General features: G+C 42.8%; 1 protein-coding gene across 1 annotated transcript in view; it reads right to left on the bottom strand.

Moving 5' to 3' along the window:
- LPGAT1 (lysophosphatidylglycerol acyltransferase 1) overlaps window positions 1-27617 on the bottom strand; it is a 161342-nt gene that overhangs the window by 119495 nt on the left and 14230 nt on the right. The window contains exon 2 of the mRNA XM_089677797.1: window positions 5513-5777. Coding sequence (XP_089533923.1) covers window positions 5513-5750 — 238 coding nt within the window. The 5' untranslated portion in view covers window positions 5751-5777. The remainder of the gene's footprint in view (window positions 1-5512; window positions 5778-27617) is intronic.

Below are 27617 nucleotides of genomic sequence, written 5' to 3'. Positions count from 1 at the left end.
ACCGAAAATTACGTTAACTGAGGCATTTGTAAACCGAGGTACACCTGTACCTTTTCTCATCAGCAGTTAGATCAGTCTTATTACTTCTATCAGTGTCCAGCCAAGCACATGTTAAAGCTTGTGGGAGGAGTTTTCATTCTGCTCTAGGAGGATACAGAACGCCTGACCTCTGTCTAGACCAGCAATGGGCAAACTATGGCCCGGCGGACGTTTTAATCCGGCCCGCGGAGCGTGATACTGTCAGGATGGCTGTCAGGATGTGTGTAGGCGGGGCAGCGTGACGAACGTGAAGGGAGCTAGGCTCCTCTCACAGTCCGCCCTGAAGACCGGAACGGCGCGGGAACACGGCGAGAGGAACGCGCGGAGCAAAGGTAAGTAAATTGACACAGGGGGGACTTAATATGGGGGATGAATTAATATGGGGAATGAATTACTATATAGGGGATGAATTACTATATGGGGGATGAATTACTATATGGGGGATTAATTACTATGCTTACTATGGGGGAATATTACTATACTTACTATGGATGACACATACACATCATTCATCTACTCTTGGTCCGGCCCCCGGGTCCAATATATGAACCCATTGCGGCCCTCAAGTCAAAAAGTTTGCCCACCCCTGGTCTAGACAGTGCTGATTGGCCCTGTGCTGATCACATGCACGCTCCCAAGAAAAAAAAAAACCTCTCTAGAAATACACAGCAAACTGAGCATGTGCAGAGTGACTGCACACAATATGTTTTATCAGGAGATAAGAGGGGGACATTGGAAGAAGGGGAGAATCAGAGAAGTCAGGATCAAATAGCCTTTTTACACAGTTCAGAGGATTAACCCCTTAGGTTCCACAGTGAGTATAACAAGCATGCTTTACTTCATATACAGTTGTGGGTTTAGTAACACTAAGTTCCGCTCTAAGCAAGAATCTCAATACCCAGCTTCAAAACCCAAGACTAGGATATTACCAATGCCCCAGAATGCAGACAGATCTCTGGATCGATTTTAACTGGAATTTATAGAGACTAAATGTACGCAGAGTTTTTAAGAAACTGGATGAAACAATTGAGAACTGAAATTAAAAATGTTTTTTTTTTTTTTTTTTTTTTAAGTGATCATAAATTTTAAATTTATTTTTTTAAAATAACAAAACTTATATACCTACCTGCTTCTGGGGTCCCCTGCTTGTGCTCCTGGCACCTCCATAGACACAGACAGTGCAGCTGAGCCCTGCACCCCTCTTCCTCCACACAGGATTTAAGTGACAGCAGTGGGAGCCAATGGCCAATGGCTCCCACTGCCTCAGCAAAGCCTGTGAGAGTGGGGAGAGCTGCTACAAATGGGCACAGCGCTGGACTGAATGAGGACTCAAGTAAATATAAGGTGGGTGAGGGGGCTATATTACTACCTAAAACATTTTTTAACCTTAATACAGGGAATGCATTAAGATAAAAAATATTCAGGCTTCAGAACCACTTTTAGTTATGCTTTAAAGTATATGTGAACCCTCACCACAACCCATTTAGTTTAAAATAAAAATGACAGGTAAAAAACGTGTGTATTCATATAAAATAACAAAACAAACAAAAACAAAACAATAATAAAATAAAAAAACACATTAAAAATACCTTTTTTCACCCTGCTTTTTTTTTACATTTTTTTATAAGTGATCACATAAACGCAGTTCTCAGCTGCATAGAGAGGGTAGGGGGGAGAGACATCAGCACACTGATCTTCCCAGTGAAATGCTGTGCAGAGAAGGGGGGACGTGCAAGGATACCTCTAATCATTGGAGGAGAGCAGGCTCCAGCACAGCTAGAGAACTGACCACGTTGTGATCTCATGCCTAGCGTGGTCAGTTTTTAATAGAAACTCAGAGGGACTAGCAGGAATACCAGGGATTACAAAGGAAGCAATACAAAGAGAACAGGGTTCTTTTTCATACAAGTACATGGTACGGCAGGCACATATCAGGAGTATTAAATGTTGGGTTTACATATTCTTTAACCTTTACTGCCACTTTTTACTTGTACTTCTGTACAAAGCTGGACAGAGATTTCCGAGATCTAGGTATTAATCACTGCATCCACTGTGTAGTGCATGTGTTTGTATCCAATGACATGAAGAGCCTTCAAATAAATGATCTGTTCTGCAGGCTGACAATAAGACTGCTTACGGCTGGAAATGAGCTGGACCTGAGGACTGGAAAAATATCACCCCGTCTCATTTCAGTCTGAGCAAACACAAAATGCACAGGAGAGGCGGGAGTGGCGGAAGAGCCTTTCATATCCAGCAATGGAAAGTCACACAGTGACCGGAATAGCTGTAGGCTCCTCTGAGCGCCGGACACTTTTCACCAAATGCTCAACAAGCTCTTTTCAACAATGCAGTAACCTGATCCCTTACTCCAGAGAGGAGGCCAGAACTTAGGACATTTATTATGGGAGTCTCTTATGCTATGAGAAGACAGCATGATCTGCACTAGGAAGAAGAGCCTACATACATCACGCCCAACGAACTCCTGCCGAACTGACCTCTTTATTAAACACCGCCACTTTATAGTAACTGTGTCCTTACAGCCCAGTCTCTGGCCTCGGGGCTGCGCGACTACATCAGATTTCAGGAATAATCGATGGACTTCCAAACACGCGGTTTGCATGTGAGACAAATATAGATTGAATATCTAGAGCCATGGAAAGGACAAAGCCCAGCAGATCGGGAGTTGTAATTTCACTGATTGTACAGTGGGAGTGAAAATGCAAGGATTTAAAGGAACACTCCACTTGTGTAATAAATCTAAAAAAAATTAATAACTGCCAGGCAAGCCATTTGATAATAAGGTCATATAAAAAGACCCTTCTATTTTAGTCTGCATCCAGCTAGGATTCCCTCGCAGACAAAATTTGTTGCTCTTTTGCAGACACATGGGGGTGCCATTCATTTTAAATGGCTCCCCACACACCTGGAAATGCAGAGTGTTTTTGGGTGCCGGAAAACTGCATGGTGCAAAAGCCCCGTGTGATTTCTGTGCGACTGCGATTTTTAAGTGGAACTATACTCTTGAGTACCACAAAACCTGGTGATCTGGCCAGTAAGTCTGTTTTTTTCAACATAAGCTATCCAGCAGATGCTGCAGTTAGAAGGTTGAGACAAACCTTACCATTGACAGGGGTACTTACAATGGTCAGTTTTTATGTAAAACCCAAAAGAAAAAAAAACCCTAGTTTATTCTAACTTGTTATAAAGTGTTAGCTGGAGTTTGGCTTTAATTTGTAAGTGAATCTAAATCTGCTAGTACATCAAATGCTCCCCTTCTCTCAGATTGACAAAGCTGCTGTCCAAAAGGTGCTACTTCATTCAGAGTGGGGGCACTGTCATACAGGAGGTGTGTCACAGGCCAGCTCACCAGGTGAAAACAGAGGAAAAAGCCTAAAAGCAAACTGATGCAACCAAAACATCTAATGATTGGTAAGCTGCAATATATTACATTTTTAAAGTGGTTTTAATACCACTTTACCACTTTTCAAAACATAGCAAATCTACACCTTTTGAGTTCAGGTCCACCCAAGTTCGAAGCAATAACAATCATTTATAAACCAATAGACTCTTTCGAGCAGTTCGCAATGAAATATGTTAAGCGAAAGTGATTCCAAACCTATGTGTACCTATTTGGAAGCAGCTCACATACTACACACTCATATTAATGTGCCACAAACCAAATAGAAAACACCATGTCATGCTTCCATCTACATTACCATCCTAATTATGATTGCCATATCAGAGGGGAAAGCATAGCAATCATATCCCCCTGAGGAAGCCATGTGACCCTGTGGCGTAACGTGTAGGGGAGGAGCTTGATGACGTCACGGTGCTTGCAGTACCAGGCAGAGAGGATTCAGTAACACGCTGACAGTATTGTATAGGGAATTCTGACAAGCTGAATATAGCTGGTGTGATTGAGCACTGAAAGCATGTGAGTGGCTTATTTGTAGTTCTTTTAAAATAAGGTGTTTTTAGCGATAAAGCGTTATGTTTTGCTTCTTTATGCTCAGCAGTGGAATGTGAACGAGGAGATTGTCTACAATTGACCCAGAAGGAGAAAAGATACTTCAGGATATACCTCTACTTAGTCAATTTAAAAGGGACACAAGAGATATTTGACCAAACATTGTATATGTGAGGCCAAAAGCTCCAGGTGAGAGCACATCGGGTGTATTGGTGATGGTGCCTTATCCCTGAACTCTACATTAGTTACATAGTTAATCCGGCTGAAAAAAGACAAAAGTCCATCCAGTTCAACCATAGAAAAAAAAAAGTTATAATCCTATACCCACAGTTGATCCAGAGGCAGGCAAAAAAACCCAGCAAAGCATGATCCAATTTGCTCCTGCAGGGAAAAAAATCCTTCCTGATCCCCCGAGAGGCAATCGGATATTCCCTGGATCAACTTTACCTATAAATGTTAGTAACCAGTTATATTCTGTGTATCCAAGAAAGAATCCAGGACTTTTTTGAAGTAATCCACTGAGCTGGCCAGAACCAACTCTTCAGGGAGTCTATTCCACATTTTCACAGCTCTTACTGTGAAGAAATCTTTCCATGTTTGGAGATTAAATTTTGTTTCCTCCAGATGTAAAGAGTGCCCCCTTGTCCTCTGTGATGACCTCAGAGTGAATAACTCTACACTGAGTTCACTATATGAACCATTGATGTATTTATACATGTTGATCATATCCCCTTTAATCTCCAGTGCCAGTTCCTCTGATCTTTCCTCATATATACATTGTTTATGTATATTTTGTTTACAAAGTAGTATAAGTTTAATCACAAAATAATTATGATGGTAATGTTGTAGATGGAAGCGTGACATGGTGTTTTATATTAAATAACAAAAATTTACAAATGTTGGGGGAGCTTAGCAGACAAAGATTTCCCATCCTGCTGGAACTCCACATCTACTCATAGACACAACTTTTTTTTCCCACCATGGATTGCAGATAATCAAAGAGATGAACATACTCCTAGATTGTAAGCTCGAAAGAGCAGGGCCCTCGATCCCCTCATGTTTTGCATTGTATTGTTATTGTTCTGTCACATGTTCTGTCCCCCTTTGTAATGTACAGCGCTGAGCGAACCATTGGCACTTTATAAATACTGTATGATAATAATAATAATATTACTGCATCCAGTAAAAAAAAAAAAAGGCAACAATCGGTTTCTCTGCAAAAAAAATAACCTGACTGTTTCCAGCACACATTTTACACCCTTCTTCAAAACCTACAACCCAAGTGTTGACCAGATCCACTGCATAGCATAGAGGAAACAAAACCATCATCTTATAAAAACAGGTCAACTGGGTATATAAATAGCAAACACAAAGGATCTTGCACTTTCACTTTCTGTTTCCAGCATGTTACAATTATCATTGTACAAGCACAGCTGTCAAGGTTCCAAATCCAGAATAGATCTGATTCAAACAGCCAGAAAGATCTATTGTCAAACGCAGACTTACCTGTATACCCAGCAGTCCATCCCCATGATGCCACCATAGCCAGGAGCCATTTAAACATGACTCCTTCAATATGCCAGAACAGTTTACTGTCTATCAGTCTGACAGGCTGCAGAGCTATTAAATAGAGTACATAGGACGGAATAGCAAACATATTGTTGATGACCATGAAGGTAAATCGGACGACCATTCTCAATATAAGAAATCCCATTTTCCTAATGCTATCCAGGGTGACCGCCATCTTGCCCTCGCAGTCCTGGCGCCGTGCCTGAAACCAATGAGAAAAAAAAGGGACAAAAATGAATGAAGGTCATTGAAAATATAAAAAAGGTCAAAACAAATGTGTACTCATGTTTAAACAATGTAGGTAATATTTCGAAAAGAGGAGCTACAGTCAAAATCATTGTAAAAAAAAAAAAATACATTCCATGTTAGGGAACTGGAGTAAATATAAACATTTTCTATGACGCTTTCGTAAAAGGTAAAACTCCCCCCCCCCCCATTTTGGATAGCACAAGTGAGGGTTATAACCCATCTTTTTTTCTTTTTTTTGCAAATGGTGTCCCCAATGGGTTAACTTCCCATCACTTCCTGTCCCAAATTCAAAACAAGAAGTGAGAGGAAATACCTTTAAAGCAAGGGAATCCCTGGTTGTCACCAGAACTAGTGTCCCCATTGGAAGATTTCCCCTCTATTACATTTCTGGGGATAATCCAAAATTTGAGATTTTCTTTTACTTTCAACTTCAATGATAACGGTAAACAGGACAAACAAAAAGTATAAATCTCCAAATCTCCCCAACAGGGACAAAAACGGCACTAAAAACCTAATAGGTGTTCTAATCCCAAAACTAAAAAAAAGAAAAAAAAAAAAAAAAAACAGTTTTGCTTTCAGCTATACTTTTAAAAATTCTAGAAAAACCATTAGCACTCATTTAAATGGCTGTTCATGTCTATGAACCACCCCAAAACAGCGTATTTCCGTGGTGCACAATGCCTATTTGGGGAGGAGTTTCCAGTACCAATGTCACGCCCATGCGCAATCATGAGTAGGCTGCGGCTTTGCATGTAAGCAAGTTTACGCTTTCTTCTTGAGTGTTTTATTCAAATATTTGAATAAATACTACACTACTGGAGATTTATTTGCTCCTGGTGAGCATTATTTTGTCAAAGCCCATCCCTACGGAGAGGTACCTGTAGGATGCAGCTACTGGACAACACCATGTATACACTGGGCTTTTCATATGACACATGGGCTTTTATGCTGTTGTAATGGCAGCCAGGGGTTCTGGTGAGTTTTGAATTCACAGGGAGGAGGTGGTGGATCTCAGCATTCTTTACATGAAGAAAGATCACATTAGCTATGGTGGTGGATTGATCTTCTCAAGATTTTCACTTGGACTTTATGTTATTTGGACTGTATTTTTTTTCATTTCATTTTTTCATTTTTGGTTATTTTCTTTTGGATCACATTCTGTACATGTACAATTATTCTAGTGGCACTACACTTTTTGATGTCTAACCCCAAATTTCTGATTTTCTTTTACTTTAGGTTATACTTTAAAGCAGAACTCTGGGTAAAAACATTTTTACATATCCTTGTTGCTGATCTCCCACTTTCACTGAATATGTCATCCATTGCTCTGAAAGCCTGATGACTTTCAAATTAAACCGTTAATTCTTTTTGGTTTCCTGTTTGTAAGACCCGTGCCTGCTATGCCTCCTATTCCCCTAGCCACTGGTCTTGGCACATCCCTCCTGTAGTTCTGTTCTCCAGGAAGCAGGGATGTATTTCCGTCCCTGCTTGCTATAGGTGGCAGAACAAGGACTCAGAGACCGCCGGTCCTTACTGTCCATGGATGTGGGATTCTAAAAATGACAGCCCCCCTGGGCTGCTCTGAAAAACCTACACTGGCTGGAGGAAGCATCTGAGGGGAGGAAAAGGATACCGCTCAGGAAGAGAAAGCACAGACTCCATGCTCCCCTCACAGCCAGATGAAACCATTCCACATGCAATAGATAGTGAGGCTTGCAAGAGCCAGGAGAAAGCCAGCTGTCAAAACTGAGTGGTGATGTTGGGGGTGGGAGGGACCAGAGGAGCTGTCAAACACCAGCCAATGGATGGGCTGCTACATTTCTGGGGCTCCGTCTCCTTTCTTAAGCATCCGAATCATCTCCTGGCCTTTGACAGCTGCTCTGGTCCTGCCCACCTGGATGAGAGGGGCGGCGGGTGGCAAATAGAGCAACCGATGCCCGACATTCTCCTTCCGGCAGCCACTGAATGAAAGGTTGCCGAGACTGTCGACTCCTCCTAGCTCCGCCCGACTCCAGCTTCTGGGATTCTCTGTCACAGCAATACACTGCATCTGAGTATATGGGGTGTCCAGGTGTCCTATTGTTACACTACCCCCCTCCTGGCACACTGCCTCCCAACAGGACTCCTAAAAATTATAAAAAATTAATAAAAAGTAAAATGGTAAAAAAAAAAAAAAAAAAAAACCACCAAATAAAATAGTAAAGAATAACAAATACAATAAAAACGACTAACCCCGCCCACTGCCCTACTGACCACATCCAATGCATTAATGACAAAGTCCACTGCCATATTAACATCATCCACTGCTCTACCAGAGTCACAAAAGTCGCACTTGCGACCAGGCCCTAACGTTCCAGCACTGTGGGGAGACTCCAAGACAGCAAGAAAGGGGCCCACTGCAGAACATGAGAATGGGATATGCTATGGGACCATAATAAAAGGCTGTGCAATGGGAGTAAAGGGCTCTGGGATTAGTGGGAATAACCTAAGCTCGAAGGGAAGGGCCCCTTAATTTCTGTCCTTGTGATCCCACTGAAGGGAGACTTCCCCTCACTTCCTGTGACACCACTGGAGGGAGACTTCCCCACACTTCCTGTTTCTGTGACCTCACCGGAGGGGGACTTCCCTCACTACCCAACCCTGTCACTCCAAGGGAGAGATACTTCTACTAACTTCCTGTCCCTGTGACACTACTGGAGGGAGACTTTGCCTCACTTCCTGTCCCTGTGACCCCACTGGAGGGAGACTTCCCCTCACCTCCTGTCCCTGTGACAACACAGGAGGGAGGCTTCCTGTTTTTTGACACCACAGGAGGGAGGCTTCCCCTCACTTCCTGTCCCTGCAACCCCCCACTGGAAGGAGACTTCCCCTCACTTCCTGTCCCAATGGCCCACTGCAGGGAGACTTCCTGTTTCTGTGACCGCACTGGAGGGAGACTGCCCCTCATTTCCTGACTATGGCACAGGAACAGCCATAAAAAGCATTGTCAGAGGTTCATGCTTTCCTTGCTTTACTATAAATGTGTTCTTGTCTGTGACCCCCATGGAACATGTTTCAGGTCATCTCCTGTAGTATGGATAGTCTCTGATCAATTAGTTTATCTGTTGTTGTGGCTGGAGGGGGGAGAGATCAAGAGATCACATGTGAGGATAGCAGCCACAGCCTGTAACAGAAAACCTAGAGGAGGGAGAATTAAATATTTAAAGTAGATGACATAGAATGAACTAAACATTTTGCACATCCATGCTTTACATTTAGAAGATTTTTACCCAACTGTCCTGCTGTGTGGTGCTGAGCAGTGAGGCTGGAGAATGAAGGGGTGTGATTTATGTTGACGTGGGCGCGTACACATTCAACATGTACAGACCTAGTGTACCCACCTATATTCAATGCAATTCCCAGAGGTTGATGGGAACTGTAGTTTCCTTTTACTGCAGAGAGAGGAGCAGATGCGGTTATCTTTTTAATTACAATGAAGACTACCTGAAAAGTTAATTTGATTTTCACTTCAACGGTAAGGAATTTCACAAGTGTTTTAAGGGTTTAGTGTTTTGTGTAGGGCGGTGTACTAACGGGTGATTTTTTTTGCCTATCCTGGTTCTTCTTTAAAGCAGACCTCCACCAAAAAGGGGAAGTTCCGCTTTAAGGCCTCATCCCCCACTCCCCGCTAAGGATTGGCACCTTTAGAAAGTGGGGTTGGTGGAGGGGGTTCAGGTTAGGGGGTACCAGAATTCAACAGGTACCCACTCCCGCTGCGCATGCCTAGGTGATCAGAACCAGAAGTTGTTCTCCCCCCCCCCCTTCCCCTGTTGTCTGCTGGGCCACGTGGCAGGTCCCAGAATACTGCGTGACCATTCACAAAGCACAGCACTACTCGCGCATGCACAGAGGACACCCGGCTGTTAAGCCGCAAGCGGTCACAGCCAGGTGCCCAAACTTAAGATGCCGACGCCGGGGACACGGGACAGTCAATGAACCCGGCCGGTGTGAAGACACTGTGGGAGAGGAGCGGATGAGTGTTTTTTAAAATGTAAAAAAATAAAAGTCAGCAGCTACAAAAACTGTAGCCGTTGACTTGTTTTTTTTTAAATTGGACCTGGACCTTCGCTTCAAGGAAAGCCGTGTATGTAAACCCCAAAATTACCGTCTTTGCTCCGTTAAGTATATCAGATGTTTTTGTTATATCTGCGTTTAGAAGGGTAAAAAATTCCTGTTGATTTTGACAGAAATCTTGTGAAATTATAACTTCCTGTGCGCTCTGCAAGACAAAAGGGAGAGTCCTCCTAGTTGTCACCAAAAAGGTGTCCCATTGGAAGATTTACCATATACTGCTGTCCTGGGACAACTGTAAAATTTTGGATTTCCAATTACTGTCTGTTATGGTCACTGGGATGAATAGGGAAGGTGAAAAGTGAGGACACAGACAGTGATTTAGACTAACTTTTCCCTACTCCATCCAAAAAAAAAAAAATAGTAATAATAATGGCTATACATGCTTTGTTTTATCAGGCTGGATTTCTAATTCTGTCCCAATTGTCTTGTGATTCACACACAAGTGCAGCCAGTATAGCCAGCCAAGTGACCAATCTATTACCTGGGCGTGCGTTATAATTTCCGGTGTCATCTCTTCACCTTTCCCCTGTCCATTGAACAATGACTCTGCATAACCACATTGCTGACACGCTGTAAGCCTTCATGCACACAGGACGTTTTCTTAAATCTCCAGAAGCATTTCCTCCTGGCGGCAGCATTTTGGCAAAAAAAAAAAAGTCTGATGCTGGTAAAAGTGTGTAATGCGTTTAGGTGTGTCAAGCATTTGGGTATTACTGGTAATTCTGTTCGTTGGACAGAATAAATAATGTATTCTGGCCACTGGAATTACTGCTCAACAGCTTCCCGTCCACCCTACAGCAGAAATACTGCTACAGGGCGGCAAGGGTGCGCAAAATCACGTATCTATACGTGATTTTTAATTTCCGGGTAGGGGGCGTGCGCGAGGCACATGCGTGCCCTACTCACATCGTCATACGTAGCCACGGCGGTCAATCACCAGGTTCCGGCCGGTGATTACTCATCGTCGCCCGGCGATTGCTGAGGATCTCCGAGGAGGAGGAAAACTGTTTGTAAACAAAACAGTTCTCCTCATTGTCAACTCATGAACACTGATTTGCATGGCTGTGCACAGAACAGCCATACAAAGCAGTGGTGCTTACAGTGAAGCACGAACACACGGCCCCATAGTAAAATAGCACACAGTTAACCCTTTGATCACCCCTCATTAAAACCCCTTCCTGCACAGTGCCATTAGTACAGTGTCAGTGTTTTTTTTTTCAGCACTGATCACTGTATTGGTGTCACTGGGGATGTCAGTGACACCAAGTCAGTTCCCCCCAGTGTCAGAATGCCCGCCGCAGTCCCGCTATAAGTCGCAAGATCACCACCATTACTAGTAAAAAAAAAAAAAAATTTGTAAAAATAAAAAATTCCATTATATATACCGCCATTTGTAAACGCTATAACTTTCACGTAAACCAAATAATTTACACATATTGGGATTTCAGGGGTTAGGTATATGTAACGCAGTGGTCAGAAGCATGTGATGCAGAGTACAACGGTAACACAAGGTTCAGAGGTCCGTAATAGGTAATGTAGAATTCAGAGGTCCGTAGTATGTAATATAGAGTTCAGGGATAACGCAGGGTTCAGAGGTCCGTAGTACGTAATGTAGAGTTCAGGGGTAATGCAGGGTTCAGAGGTCAGTAGTATGTAATGTAAAGTTCAGAGGTCCATAGTACGTAATGTAGAGTTCAGGGGTAACGAAGGGTTCAGAGTTCCGTAGTACGTAATGTAGAGTTCAGGGGTAATGCAGGGTTCAGAGGTCAGTAGTATGTAATGTAAAGTTCAGAGGTCCGTAGTACGTAATGTAGAGTTCAGGGGTAACGCAGGGTTCAGGAGGTCAGTAGTATGTAATGTAGAGCTCAGTAGTATGTAATGTAGAGTTCAGAGGTAACGCAGGGTTCAGAGGTCAGTAGTACGTAATGTAGAGTTCAGGGGTCAGTAGTACGTAATGTAGTGTTCAGGGGTAATGCAGGGTTCAGAGGTCAGTAGTATGTAATGTAAAGTTCAGAGGTCAGTAGTACGTAATGTAGTGTTCAGGGGTAATGCAGGGTTCAGAGGTCAGTAGTATGTAATGTAGAGTTCAGGGGTAACACAGGGTTCAGAGTTCAGTAGTATGTAATGTAGATTTCAGAGGTAATGTAGGGTTCAGAGGTCCATAGTAAGTAATGTAGAGTTCAGGGGTATCGCAGGGTTCAGAGTTCAGTAGTATGTAATGTAGATTTCAGAGGTAATGTAGGGTTCAGAGGTCCATAGTACGTAATGTAGAGTTCAGGGGTATCGCAGGGTTCAGAGGTCTGTAGTATGTAAAGCAGCGTTCAGAGGTCTGTAGTATGTAGCGTACAGTTCAGCTGACAGGATCTATCCATCATGTAGTCGCAATCAGCAGATCACAATCGACTTGGTTGCAGACCCCCGGTTTAACGATTCTATTTATTTATTTCAGTTTCCCCAGCTGGGCGGATTCACTCTCACTTTCTCAGAAAAGAAAGGAAATAAAGTGATGAGAAATCTCTTCAAAGATGAGAGAGAGGAAAACAATTTTTTTTTTGTGGAAGGGACCTTCTAATGCTTTCATTTTACCGAAGGAAGAGGGGTCACAAAAAATATATATATATAAAAAAAAAAAAAAGAATTTAAAAACTTGACCTTAAAAGAAATTTAAAAAAAAACAAAAACCATGGCTGAAGTTGATCTAAATGTTAGAAATGATGGAGTCTTGTTTTCCGTAACTAGGAAGATTGAGTTCTAGGGAAAGTTCTCCTAATGTTCATAGTCTGATTACGTCCCAATGATATCCTGTTGATGATCTTTCAGACTGCCAATTCACTGATGAGCTGTAGTCTCTGCAATATTGGGCCAGAACACAAAAAGCAACCATCACAAGTGTAATTGGCGACTGATGCCCTTTAAACCACAGCAGAGCGTTAGGGGAAGCTCAGTCACAGAACTTGGTGTTGACAAGTCAACCTTGGCCAGAAGAAATGACAGCCAAACATAGCAGGAACTGCCATGACAGAACACCCTCTCGATGCAAAGCACCTATTGTCAGAGTTATAGACCTTCATCTCCTAACACTCATCTACTTCCACCCAATCAAGAAAGAAAGTGCAAGCCACACTGACCAGGCCTCTCTATCTGGAAGACAGCTGGATAGAGAACCAAAGAATGCACATAAATACTCACTCACACACACTCATTGTTTGCACTGGTGCTCAGCTACAGCTGCTGTGAGCTGCACTGTGCATGATCTGCAGTGACAGGCAGGTGAGTCTGCTCTCCTGTAGCCATTATTGTAGACAGAGGGTCTCTACACAGATTACTTATGTCAACCTGTACCTATTTGCATAGGGATGGGGTCAGGCAACAACATAAAAATAGGGAATTCTGATAAAGCTGTCATTTCTCCACTTTACAAAAGAAAACAAAAAAAAGTCTGCACTGCCAACAGAAAGGCCGGCTATAGACGAGTCGAAAACCAAATGGAAATTCTTGGTTGTTCGTTTTTCATATCATTAGTGTGCCAGCTGTGACACGTGATTTTAATGTTGCATTCGAAAGTGCCTGATCTGGCATGCTGGATTTTGTTTCAAAAAACAAATGATGGCACAATTGTATGCACCATTTGCGTTTATCGATCAACAGACCGTTGAGTTTTCGACTCGTCTATGGCCTGCCAAAGTTCTATTGATCAACTTCAGATCCCTTCTTTCTGTTCTGATGAGTTTCCTCATGACATCCCCTCGGCCTATAAAAATTATTCCACCTTAATATTCATTTATTAAGGAAAAACAATCAGAAGCCCAGCAAACCCTGCGTTGTCCTTTACTATCCCACCACTCTTCTGCTGAATGTACCATCCCACGCCGCTGCCTTCTTTTTTTCATCATCAGGGAGCCGGCTGTCTCTTCCTGGTTCATGCAGCCGGCCCCCTGATGACAAGACACCAGATGAATGAAGAATCATCTGGCACAGTGGGGAAGCCGATGCCACCTGGGATATGTGGAGGCTGCAGGAGTAGACTTCATGTCATTCTACCCTAGGTGAGAAGCCTCTTACAGTCTAAATTAAGGGTGCAAAACAATGGAGTAAAAAAAAACCAGCAGACTCACTCAGATAAGCAGGTTTTTTTTTTTGTTTTTTAAACACATATCATTAGAAGAATTTTCGTATACACTCAAACAACTTTCAGTTATTTGACCTATCATGCAGAACATCTTTGAGAGCCCTTGACTAATGCTAATGAAGGCAAAGGTCTACTTGGTTGTTATGTGTTACTATACATCTGTACTTCTTCATAACTTAATAATAGAGAAAGGAACGTATAGTTTAGCTCAGGGCTTAAAATTTCAAGTCCTGAGCTACTAGGCAGGCCTTGGAGTTACTCACCACCAACAAACACACACAGAGAGACACCTGTACACACACACACACACACGACATGTACAGTGGGGATCGAAAGTTTGGGCACCCCAGCTAAAAATTTGTATTAATGTGCATAAAGAAGCCAAGGAAAGATGGAAAAATCTCCAAAAGGCATCACATTACAGATTAGACATTCTTATAATATGTCAACAAAAGTTAGATTTTATTTCCATCATTTACACTTTCAAAATAACAGAAAACCAAAAAATGGCGTCTGAAAAAGTTTGGGCACCCTGCAGAGTTAATATCTTGTACTGCCCCCTTTGGCAAGTATCACAGCTTGTAAACGCTTTTTGTAGCCAGCCAAGAGTCTTTCAGTTCTTGTTTGAGGTATCTTTGCCCATTCTTCCTTACAAAAGTCTTCCAGTTCTTTGAGATTTCTGGGCTGTCTGTCACGCACTGCTCTTTTAAGGTCTATCCATAGATTTTCAATTATGTTGAGGTCAGGAGATTGTGAAGGCCATGGCAAAACCTTCAGTTTACGCCTCTTGATGTAATCCCCCGTGGATTTCGAGGTGTGTTTAAGATCATTATCTATTTGTAGAAGCCATCCTCTCTTTAACTTCAGCTTTTTCACAGATGGCATCAAGTTACCATCCAAAATTTGCTGAAATTTTATTGAATCCATTTTTCCCTCTACTCATGAGATGTTCCCTGTGCCACTGGCTGCAACACAACCCCAAAGCATGATTGATCTAACCCCATGCTTAACAGTTGGACAGAGGTTCTTTTCATTAAATTCTGTGCCCCTTCTCCAAAACGTACCTTTGCTTATTCCGGCCAAAAAGTTAAATTTTAACCTCATCGGTCCACAGAACTTGATTCCAAAATGCATCAGGCTTGTCTATATGTTCATTTGCAAAGTTCAAACAAAGATTTTTGTGGTGAAGACGTAGAAGAGGTTTTCTTTTGATGACTCGTCCATGAAGACCATATTTGTACAAGTATCTCTTTATAGTGGAATAGTGTACCACAACTCCAGTGTCTGCCAGATCTTTCTGGATGGATCGTGCAGTCGAACGTGGGTTTTGAATGGTTTTTCTCACAATCCTGCGAGCTGTTCTGTCTGATATTTTTCTTGGTCTTCCAGATCTTGCTTTAACTTCCACTGTTCCTGATGACTGCCATTTCTTAATTATATTCCGAACAGAGGATATTGACATCTGAAAACGCTTTGCTATCTTCTTATATCCTTCTCCAGCTTTGTGAGTGTCAACTATTTTCAGTTTCAGTTTTCTAGACCACTGCTTAGAAGAACCCATGGTGCTGATTGTTGGGGCAAGGTCAGATGAGTCTGGGCATTTAAAACCTTTGAGATTGACATCACCTGGTCCTCCCAGATGATGATTGAGAACAATCCATGACACTGGCAGGTCTCAGCTTTGCAAAGGGGGCAGTGCATGCTATAAATTCTGCAGGGTGCCCAAACTTTTGCAGACGCCATTTTTTTGTTTTCTGTTATTTTGAAAGTGTAAATGATGGAAATAAAATCTAACTTTTGTTGACATATTATAAGAATGTCTAATCTGTAATTTGATGCCTTTTGGAGATTTTTCCATCTTTCCTTGGCTTCTTTATGCACATTAATACAAATTTTTAGCTGGGGTGCCCAAACTTTCGATCCCCACTGTACATACACACACACACACACACACACACACACACAGACATGTACATACACACACACACACAATGTACACGCACACACACGTACAGACACACATACATACAGGTACATGTACATACACAGAAATACACACGCACAGACACATGTACGTACATACACAAACACACACGTACACGCACTCACACAGACACATGTACACGCACACACAGACACATGTATAAACAGACACATGTACACACACAAACACATGTACAATTGTACATGCATACACAGACACACACAAAAGACACAGACCACCCCCCCCCCAATAAAAAGTTGCAGTACTTCGTTGTTCACTCACAGAGCTGGGTACTGCACTCTAGGGGGAGGCAGAGAGCACAGCACACACTCCTTCCTTTGCTTTCACTGCGCTCAGCTATTGAGCAGTCTCACGGTTCCCAGTGCCAATGACAGATCCGGCCTGAGCTCCGAGCCTGCTCTGCAAGACAGCCCTGCGGGACACACTCACCCCCACCATAATTTCCACTCGTCATTGGCGAGCAGGTGAGTGGAAATTTCAAGCCCTGGTTTAGTGAGACAAGCAGATTGTAAGAACAGCATCTGGAACTTTGTCAAGAAACATGCAGCGGAGGGGGTCCCAAAATACATATATATATATATATATATATATATATATATATATATATATATGATCCAGCTCCCCTATACACCAATTTACCATGAAATGTACCTCGTTTGAAAAAAATATTCAAGCTCTGGGCAGGGCCTTACCTTAGCCTTTGGTAGATTTCTTAGAAAGCTTTTTCAATTCCTGGAATGTAGACAAAGGACAGAGGAGCCAGTAGGACCCGGAGGCAGAATATCAGCTGATCATATATCCTGCACTGACCTCATTAGTACACACCCTTCAGCCATCAACTATTTTTCACAGCATCCCCGGGATTTCTCCCCATGTGCAGTTGCCTGACTACCCCAGAGTCTCTACAGACGGGGTCAGGCCGAGTGATTGGATAGATGCTGTGTCCTCCTTTTAAATAGTTTTGTTAAATCTAAAAGGAGATCGTACAGAGATTGTACAATCAAATTGTATAGTGTACAGTCACCTTTATACACCTAAAATTACCTAGTTGCGCTTTCAGTGTAAATATTTGGCACACCAAACACAGAAACATACACAAGTTTTGCCACATGAAAAAACAGGTGACAAAACGCAGCAAAACATGCAGTAAAAAATGTGCAACATGCATTACGCCAAAATGTCCCATGAGCCTTTGCCACGTGTAGTGCAGCCCATTGAAATCAACAGGATTCCCTATGTGTGTCACTGGAAAACGAGCCAAAAAGCATGCACTCCCTCTCCCCCAGGTATGAATGTGGCCTGAAAGTGAAATTGGTGCGTTTACACAGAACAATGAGACTTCATTCACATCTGCGCATTTCCGAATGCATGGCAATACACACAGAAAATGCACGCTTTGCCATGCGTTTCAGAAACATGCTGCAAATGTACATTGTGTTTGTGAAGCAAAGGTGCTAAAAAAGCGGTAGCGCGCCGTTCTCCACTCCGGAACATTTCTGGGGTGATTATTTCATGTATGGCAGCCCGTGCAAGTGAACGGGCTGCCCTATGTGTGACAAGTGAAAATGCTCCAAAACAGACGCATGCGGGAATGTGAGTCTTCATTACACAGAGATTTGAACGGGGCCCGACAACTGAGTGTCTCCGTCCACACCCTCCTATATACCTGTATAAAGATGGCCATACACAATGCAATCTGACAATTTCCTTTAGATTTATCAGAACTATGGAATAGGACATGCCTGAACAATCCATTCAATTTGTATCTAATCAGACAGGCCCTTGTACTACATATCTGATGGGTGGAAGGTAGTATTGTAATGATGGAGCTGTGGTCCAGAGTGGTGAACACACCCTATCACACCCTCTTCTGTGATTCAACAAGGAAGTGAAGGCTTCTGGGAGATGGCCTACAGGAAGTGAATGCTGAGAAACCATCAATAGGAAATGATGAAATCTGAAAATCCGTTCAAAATCTAACATAAACGGACCAAAAATGAAATGTCCTGTGGATGAGATAAGGGAGAGAATTCGCTCTTCTGCCAGAAAAGGTGAACTTATCCTTTAAATCTGTCCGGTCACCAACCAATGCAAATAAGGCTGCAGTTGAGTACTTTAGGGACAGTCATGAGTGAACCTGATGCTCTCATGCTGATGACAATTTGCAATCTGTAGGATTGCTAAGGCTTGGTTCACATGTGTGCAGGTGGTGCCACTGTGGATCCGCACAAAAATCCATGCAGCCGCACCACCCGCACAAAAGAATGGTACGCCGCCTGCACTGGAAAACGCAACCGTACTGGGAACCGAGGTTCCCGTGCGGACTGCGTTTTCAGAAGAAGTGCAGGGACTTCTTCCCTGCGTGTCACAAGGCACGGGAGTCCATTCAAATGAATGGCCTTCGTTCCCGCTCAAAACACGGCCCGCACGGCCGCATATAAGTGAACCAGGGGTAAGTGGTCACTTATATTCTTCCCATGGTTCACTTATCAGCAGGACCAGCCCTGCAAGCTGCCAGCACAGGATATAGGACTGACTGATTAACTGCTAGTTGCTCCAAAGATTCAGAAAGTATCTTACTCCTAGCGGGAACCCCTAGAGCAGCCATTCTCAGTGAGGGTTCCTTCAGGGATTGCTGGGTTCACTGTGCTATGGCTGACTGACCTATCTCTTGGTGACTACATACTTCTGGGGCCACTGGCAGCATCTGCTGCATGACACTAATGATCTTCTTAGCAGTCCATAAGGGTGGGCATTGCAAACACCACTGTAAGAGGAATTATTCTCCTAGATTGTAAACTCGAAAGAGCAGGGCCCTCAATCCCCTCATGTTTTGCATTGTATTGGTATTGTTCTGTCACATGTTCTGTCCCCCTTTGTAATGTACAGCGATGAGCAAACTATTGGCGCTTTATAAATACTGTATAATATTAATAATAATAATTCCCACAGACCACCAATAAGGGGAATTTTTCCATTGTCCTTTTCCTCCCCATGAAGTTTAGAAGGAGTTGACAGGGATATAAAAACTATTTCAAGGGTTCCTTTGGAGTAAAAAAAACAAAAAAAAAAACCAAAGGACAACCTAGAGCACGGGTGTCAAACTGGTGGCCCTCCAGCTGTTGCCAAACTACAAGTCCCATGAGGCATTACAAGATTGACAGTGACAAGCATGGCTTCCAAAGGCAGGGGCATGATGGGATTAGTAGTTTCACAACAGCTGGAGGGCCGCCAGTTTGAAACCCCTGTCCTAGAGGATAGAGGGGCAGGCACCCCTCCCCAACGTCACACTCCACCTGCCAGGCTTGTGGAGCACTAAAGAGAACTCTATAACTGAAGGACATTTTGTTTACTAAAGCACCCTGTGTCATAAACAATTCACTTTTTTTTTTGTAATAAAAATACTGTTTTCACCTTTTTTCATCTTTTGTTGCATCTCAGTGTTGTTGATCTGCAGCAACCTCCCTGTAGCGGCTTCCTGTCTACATGCGCTCCAGCAATGGCTGCATGGCATTTCCCATGGTGGGTTTCTTGATGGTGATAACAGTAGACCACACTTGTGTAATGTGTAAACCGCGAACTGTGGTCTCCGTCAGAAGCCTTTGTGACAGAGTGACAACACAGGAGCACAACTGGAGGATAGAGAAGTTGTCACTCGATAACAGGACCTGCCTGACAAGGACCTTTATGACAGAATCAACAGCTATCTAGTCACTGCTGCCTAGGAAGAAGTACCTAATGGCCTCGAAATATCACTGTTTTCTGTTGTTTGCATTTACATCTGCTGCTGTAGCCCATCTCCTTCAAGGTTCGATGTGTTGTGCATTCAGAGATACAATTCTGCATACCCTGGTTGTACCGAGTGGCTATTGATATATTGTTGCCTTTCTATCATATCAAACCAGTCTGCCCATTCTCCTCTGACATCAACAAGGCATTTTCATCCACACAACTGCAGCTCACTGGATATTTTCTCTTTTTCGGACCATCCTCTGTAAACCCTAGAGACGGTTGTGCATGACAATCCCAGATCAGTTTTTGAAATACTCAGAACAGCCCATCTGACACCAACAACCATGCCACCTTCGAGGTCACTTAAAGTGTTCCTAAACCCCTGACGCTGCATTCACTATATCTGGTCTCCCACAGTACACAGAACATGGAAATGCAATTATTTTAGTAAATATAAACTGCTAAATACCTTTTTCTCATGATCAGTTAGAGCAGTCTTGTGACTTCTATCATTGTCCAGCAGAGCACTGGTTAAAGCTTGTAGAAGTTTTAATTCTGCTCATGGAGGCTGCATAACCCCTGACCCTCAGGCCCTGTACTGATCACATGCACACTCCCAAGAAAAAAAAAAAAAACCTCTCTAGTAAAACAGACCAAACTAAGCATGTGCAGAGTGACTCCACATGATATGTCTTATCAGCAGATAAGAGGGGGACACTGGAAGAAGGAGAGGATCAGAGAAGTCAGGGTCAAACAACCTTTTTACACAATGTGTGTATCAAGCAGGTTCCACGGTGTGTATATCAAGAATGCTTTACTGCATATACAGACTGATTTTACAGTTGTGGGTTTAGTAACACTTTAGGTATCCTGTCTGTTTATTGAAATTAGGTGTGTTGGCGATATCATAGATTGAACCTTTTGTGAAAGGTGAAGAATAAAAAAAAAAAAAAAATGCTAAAACGAATTTTACTTTCAAAGTGCAAAACCCCCTTTCAGTACATCCTGCAGTACATCATTGGCTACAATCACACAGGGCATAGAGGGTGCGTTTTAGCCGTGTAAGGTATTGCTTCTCTTTGCAAATAAAATTAAACTTCAATTAAAAAGCATGTATAAATCATTAACGCAGAGACGATACGCTTTTTGCAAATCATGCTCTATTAAATGAGGATAAAGCTTTCTTTAAAAATCAGCCAACCAGACAGGCTGGCGATATAAGAAGCTCAATGCATCTCAAATTTCTTAAACACATCAGATACTTCAACATATTAGATGACCAGAATCCTGACGAGAGAAGGAAGTAAAAGCGAATGGGGAACCATTGTCTTTTTACAGCTTCTGTTACAGATAATGTGAATGTGATTACCTGTGCCCAAGACTATGGTCATGAAGGTATAACAAATCCTTAACATCAGTAAAATCCCAACTATGACACTAACTGCCTGGAGTTTGCATGTTCTCCCTGTGCCTGAGTGCGTTGCCTCCCACCCTCCAAAAATATGCTGGTAGGTTATTGGAACACTATCTAAATTGGCCCTAGTATGTTTATGTATGAATGTGAGTCAGGGACCTTGGATTGCAAGCTCCTTGAGGGTTATCAACTGATGTGAATGTACAATATATATGTGAAGCGCTGCGTAAATTGACAGTGCTATACAGTTGCAAGAAAAAGTATGTGAACCCCTTGGGATTACGTGGAGTTTTGCATGAATTGGGAATAAAATGTGCTCTGAATGTCATCTAAGTCACAACAATAGAAGAACACAGTCTGATGAACATAATACTACACAAACTGTAGATGTTGCCATGGTTTAATTGCACATAAACATTCACAATGCAGGGAGGAAAAAGTATGTGAGGCCCTAGCTTAATGACTTCTCCCAGAGCAGGAAAACGTACGACCATCTGTCCGCCAACTGAAGCTCCGCAGAGGATGGTTGATGCAACAGGACAATGACCCAAAGCATACAAGTAATTCAACAAAACAATGGCTGCAACAGCACAGAATACGCCTTCTGGAGGGGCCCAGTCAGAGTCCTGACCTCAACCCGATTGAAATGCTGTGGCATGACCTTAAGAGAGCGATTCACACCAGACATCCCAAGAATATTGCTACACTGAAACAGTTTTGTGAAGGAGGAGTGGTCCAAAATTACTCCAGATCGTTGTGCAGGTCTGATCTGCAACTACAGGAAACGTTTGGTTGAGGTTATTGCTGCCAAAGGAGGGTCAACCAGTTATTAAGTCCAAAGGTTCACATACTTTTTCCTCCCTGCACTGTGAATGTTTACATGTTATGTGCAATTAAACCATGGCAACATCAAATGTTTGTGTAGTATTATGTTCAGCAGACTGTGTTCTTCTATTGTTGTGACTTAGATGACGTGCAGAGCACATTTTATGCCCAATTCATGCAAAACTTCACGTAATCCCAAGGGGTTCACATACTTTTTCTTGCAACTGTATAAGTACCTGAAATAAATAAATATAAGCTTTAAAACAAGCCTTCATCAACCTGTGTAGTTGCAGGCAATGTGGAGAAATTATTAGGGCTCCATTCACATTTGGAAACGTAGGCAGAATTAGCGCAATTCCAAATAGTTTGGCAATCACAGCATAACACGCCGCGCACATTTGGGTGCCATTATCGTTCATTGGTACCCCAAATGCAATTCGATTCTGCCGCAATCGTGTGGCACACCACGTTTTAAAAATCATGTGAAGCTTGTCACCAGAAAAAGGAGCAGGAGCTTCTTTTTGGGGCAACACACATGTAGTGATATGGGGCCTATGCAACACGCAGAATCATGTGAAAATTGCAAAAAAAATATGGGTGGGGCCTAAAAGGTTTACACTGGTGGCACTGAAAACATAGCTCTTGAAGCCTTTTTTCTATGACAGCAGAATACAGGCAGCCTTCTAATGTTAACATAAGGCCTCAAGGACATGGCCGCTTAGGGCCAAAGCAATGCAAAATTCGGATGTACGATCCTAGACACACAATGTGCACATAGGTCAAACAATACGGGGGAATGAAATTGAATGAAAATGTAGCTGATGGGGAAGGAGTGAAGGGGAATGCTAAAGAACGTCACCTGAGTGACAGGTCTGAGTCTGCTGACAACAAATCCAAGATGGCGGGCCCAGCAGCTATCTTAGAACTTTTGGATGTCTGCACAAAAAAGGCTTTTAAAGGTAAAGAACAAAATATTGTAAACACATATAACGCACGTATAAATCTTTTGTGAATCATTTTGTTACAATAAATGGTCTGCTGACTAGGTCTCTTTTAAAGTAAACTCTTACTGGACATGATTTAATTTGCCACAGTCCAGTGTATTGTAACTGCCATTGTTTAATTTTTTTATAAAAACATGGTTTTCACCTCTTTTTTAGTCCTTTTATCTCACTGCTTTTTATCTCCTCCTGTCTCTTTGCATCCATCAGCATATTCATCACTGCTGTGAACGGATGACAGCTATGGACCATATCTGCATAATGTGTGTTCGCACAGCAACTTGTAGTCTCCATCCATAGGCCTGCGCACGGGGTGTGCCGGCTGTACCTGGGCACACCCTATTCACCCCATTCGCCACTGGCAAACCCTGTCACATTAGGTTTTACACAGCATTGTACTGCCTGTACACATTAATTTCCTCTGATTGGGAAGACAGCGCTGCTGGTTCCGTCCCATAATGCATGAAGAGATGGGCGGGGTAATGCACTCAAAGGGTGGGGTTCTAAAAACTTGAACCTGTCATTGGTACTTGAGTACCGAGCAGCAGGTGGGATGTACCAGCTCCTCCCCTTAATATACGGCTCCTCCCTTACTGTCTGGACACCACTGGAAAGATGGGCAGGGTAGTGCACTCAAAGGGTGGGGTTCTAAAAACTTTAACCCGTCATTGGTAGTTGAGTACCGAGCAGCAGGTGGGATGTACCAGCTCCTCCCCTTAATATAGGGCTCCTCCCTTACTGTCTGGACACCACCGGAAAGATGGGCGGGGTAGTGCACTCAAAGGGTGGGGTTCTAAAAAGTTGAACCAGTCATTGGTAGTTGAGTACCGAGCAGCAGGTTGGATGTACCAGCTCCTCCCCTTAATATATGGCTCCTCCCTTACTGTCTGGACACCGCTGGAAAGAAGCCAGCGACCGTCATGGCAGGATACCATAGAATACCAAGTATGACCCTTCTTTTTTTATTTTATTAAAAACAAGGTTTTTGACTTTACACTTAGAAACCCCAAACCAAAAATGTAATATATTGCAGCTTACCATTCCTTAGATGCAGTGGCTGCATTAGTTTTCTTTTCAGACTTTATTCCCCTGTTTTCACCTGGTGATCTGGCCAGTAACCCACCTCCTGTATAAGTCCTCATGCACGCCAGATGTTTTTACAGCAGCTGTTTTTGGCTTTTGATGTTTTTTTTCTATAGCCAGTAAACCCCCCAGCATGTTATTCTATGTGTCCATGCACACATAGACTGTAATCAATGATTTTTGGCTGGAAAAAAACCCCCAAAACTAGTGGGTTTCTAGAGTTTTTTTAGCTGTAAAAACGCTCTAGCGCTGAAAAACACAGCAAACCAGCATTTGTGGACTTTTTTTTGGTAAAAAAATAACCTGTAAAAGCCGCAAACACGAAAAAATGCAGCAAAACGCTGCTAAACGCTAATACAAAAACGCTGAAAAACTTGCGTTTTTAATGTGACTTTACACAGCTAACATTACCAGTGTTATTAAAATGCCCCGTGTGCATGGAGCCTTAGAGTGCCCACACTCTGGATGCGGGCACACTTAGGGGGCATCTTTGGACATCAGCATTGTCAGTCTGGAGGGAGGGGAGTGTTAGATGTGCTAGCAAATTTAGATACACTAAACAAATTGAAGCCAAACTCCAGTTACAGTTTCTTTTGGGATAAAGGTTTTACATAAATACAAGATGATCATTGTAAGCACCCGTCAGTAGTAAATGGTTTGTCTCAACCCTCTAACCGGTACACCTGCAGGACAGCTTGTTCTGTTGAAACACAACAGACTTACTGGCTGGATCACCAGGAGAAAATAAAGGAAAGAAAGCCCAAGAGGGAAAATGTATGCAGCTGTCACATCTAAGAATTGGTGAGCTGCAAGACATTAAATGTTTGCTTTTGGGATGAATACAGTTTTAACTGATATTAAACAAAACATATAAAAAAAAAAACAAAAAAAAAAAAATTTTTTTTGCATGTACTTAGAAAGGCATCCTTTCTGAACACATAATGAATTGTTCCAAACAAGGCCTGAGACATAAGTGTTTCATGTCAGTAATGTCACAATAAACTTTGCAGAGACTTGTAAAGTATTAAAGATTAATGAGTCTTATTGATTACAGTTTCTCATCCATCAAACGACCCCCTTGGCATACACCTAGCCAGAGTGTCTTATCAACATTTTTGTAAAACTGCGTGCTGCACAACTCTGCCCTAGCTTCTGCAGTCACTGCCAGCTAAGGAACTACAGGTCCCAGCATACCCAGTAGTTGCAGTTCCCTAAAAGCTGGAAGGCTGTTGGTTTGACTATAACTGATCTCTACAAATTTGTTAACTATATTTATAAGGTTGCTTAGAGCAAGGCTTAACAAATTTGCTTTGAATAAAGGAGCTTGCTAAGAAAGTTAGGATCCAGACTTCAGTCCCCTATATTTTCTATAGACGATGTTTAGAAGCCCCCTATAGATCATTAGTTTAACACTGCGGAGGAGGTCTGGTGCTATAATTATTGCTTTCATTCCGGCATGTGTGGTGATATGCATGTATATCGCAATCAACGCTTTCATCTTTAAGTGCCTCAACGTGTGCGTTTACGTTTGTACGTGTGTATATGTGGGGGTGGGAGGGCTATGTGCTTGGGTGTAACTAATTTTTTACAATTAAAAAAAACTTTTTTTTTTTTTTTTCATCACACAAGGGACAAAAAGTCCCGTATGTGATGTTTTTTTTTTTGGCGACGGGTTCTCTATGAGACAACCAAGATCTAAAAGACCTGCAATTGCTTCCACCTGACAAGTGAGCCCTGCTGTTTGCCTGCAGCACGGCTAAGGCTCCATGTACATGAGCCTACCCTGACCGCCGGCCACAGGAAACCACAAGTTGCGGCTTTCCCATGATTTGCATTTTCCCACGGTCAGTGGTCAAAACGTTCCAGAGTTTAGGAGCAACTGTGCTTAGGTGAAGTTAAACCTCCCTCTCCTGAACACGAGAGAATCGCATTCAGGAGAGGGAGGTTTAACCTCACCTAAGCGCACCAGCTCCTAAACTCTGCTAAAAGCCTATGTGTACAAGGACACATACGTTTTTTTGGAGTTGAGTTTAGGAGCTTTGGCAAGAGAATACCAAAAGCTCCTAAACTCCAGTTTAGGAGCTGCTGGTGTACATGAGTCCTAAATGTAAAAAAAAAAAAAAAAAAAAAACGACCTGCGCGACTTCCAGAGTTGCATGTCCTGGGGCATCAGCCGATATAATTTGTGCATCCCTGCAACAGTGAACGGGTTCACAATGGCCCAAGGGCCAGGAGGATATCATTTCTAGTTGCCATGATGACCTGGCACCTGGGATTTGTCGAGCCCTGGCTTAGAGATACACGAGTGGTCAGGCACAAATCGCACCGCCCAGTTCTGTCATTAATGTAGAATTAAAAAAATAAAATAAAAAACACTGACAGGTTGGATCTTTATGACAGAGGAGAACCTATTGGTATCTTTTGCCATAAATGCTTCTGACCTGTCAGCTGTAATGTACATGGAGTCGCACATGCGCAGCTCGGCATATATTTATGGCACCACTCTGTGCTGTGATGATGCAACTCACCAGTACACACGCAGGAGCAACATCATTACAGCCCAGCCAATCACACGTCTGAAGAGTCCAACCGTAGAAAGAAGACTGGGAAAAGATGGAAAAACCTGTGACAGCCAAGAGCACCGGACACTGTAGCACTGGAGGGAATCGCTTGGCAGGCAAGTCTGCTATAATGTGGTAATATGCTGTGCATACCAATATATTATGGCATAAAGCTCCTGCAGGCCATTCTTTTCCAGACTTATGTTTGAGCCCGGGTTCACATATATGCGGTGCGGTATATGGCATGTGATTCGCACAGGAACCGCACCGCATTCCTATACAAATCACATGCAATTTGTGTGCGGTGCGATTCGAGCCATACATTTTGTATGGCTCTATTCACACCGCACCCGCACCAAAAACATGTAGGACCCTTTTTTTGATCCGCACTAGAATCAGATTGCATGGGTATTCAGACCTATGTGATCTGATTCTGCACATTGCATCGCGTTTTGCGGACCGCTTTCAGGGTGTTGTTAATTTAACATACACACCCGCAGCGGTTCTCATAAACAGGGTGCAATTTTGATGTGGTGTGGAATTCGCACTGAAAACGCTGTGAATTCCGCACCGCATCAGTGTGAACCAGGGCTTAAAGTACCTAAAGCCAAAACATTTTTTTAATGAAAGAGGGAAGGGATAAGAACCCCTGTCAGAGTGCCCAGTGTGAAGATTCATTCTCCATTTGTCCTGGTGACCGCAGTAAGTAGAACTAAAGCCTGCTACACATGATGAGAATATCGGAAAAATGATTGGGGTTTTTTTTTGGCTGCTAGTCTCGTATCCAAAATAAAGAGGTCACTAAAGTTACAAAAATTCTCGAACCAGAGAATACAACTTCCTGTGATGACGTAATGTATTCTTTTGTTTCCAAGCGCAGTCTTGGTCGCTCTATTTTTTCGGATGAATACTGTACGAAAATCAATCGTT

This window comes from Staurois parvus, unplaced genomic scaffold, assembly GCF_062004578.1.
Source record: "Staurois parvus isolate SC_StPar_1 unplaced genomic scaffold, SC_StPar_1.0 ptg000192l, whole genome shotgun sequence".
Taxonomy (NCBI): domain Eukaryota; kingdom Metazoa; phylum Chordata; class Amphibia; order Anura; family Ranidae; genus Staurois; species Staurois parvus.
The sequence above is the reverse complement of the archived record's forward strand: the minus strand, read 5'-3'. Positions and strand labels throughout refer to the sequence as shown.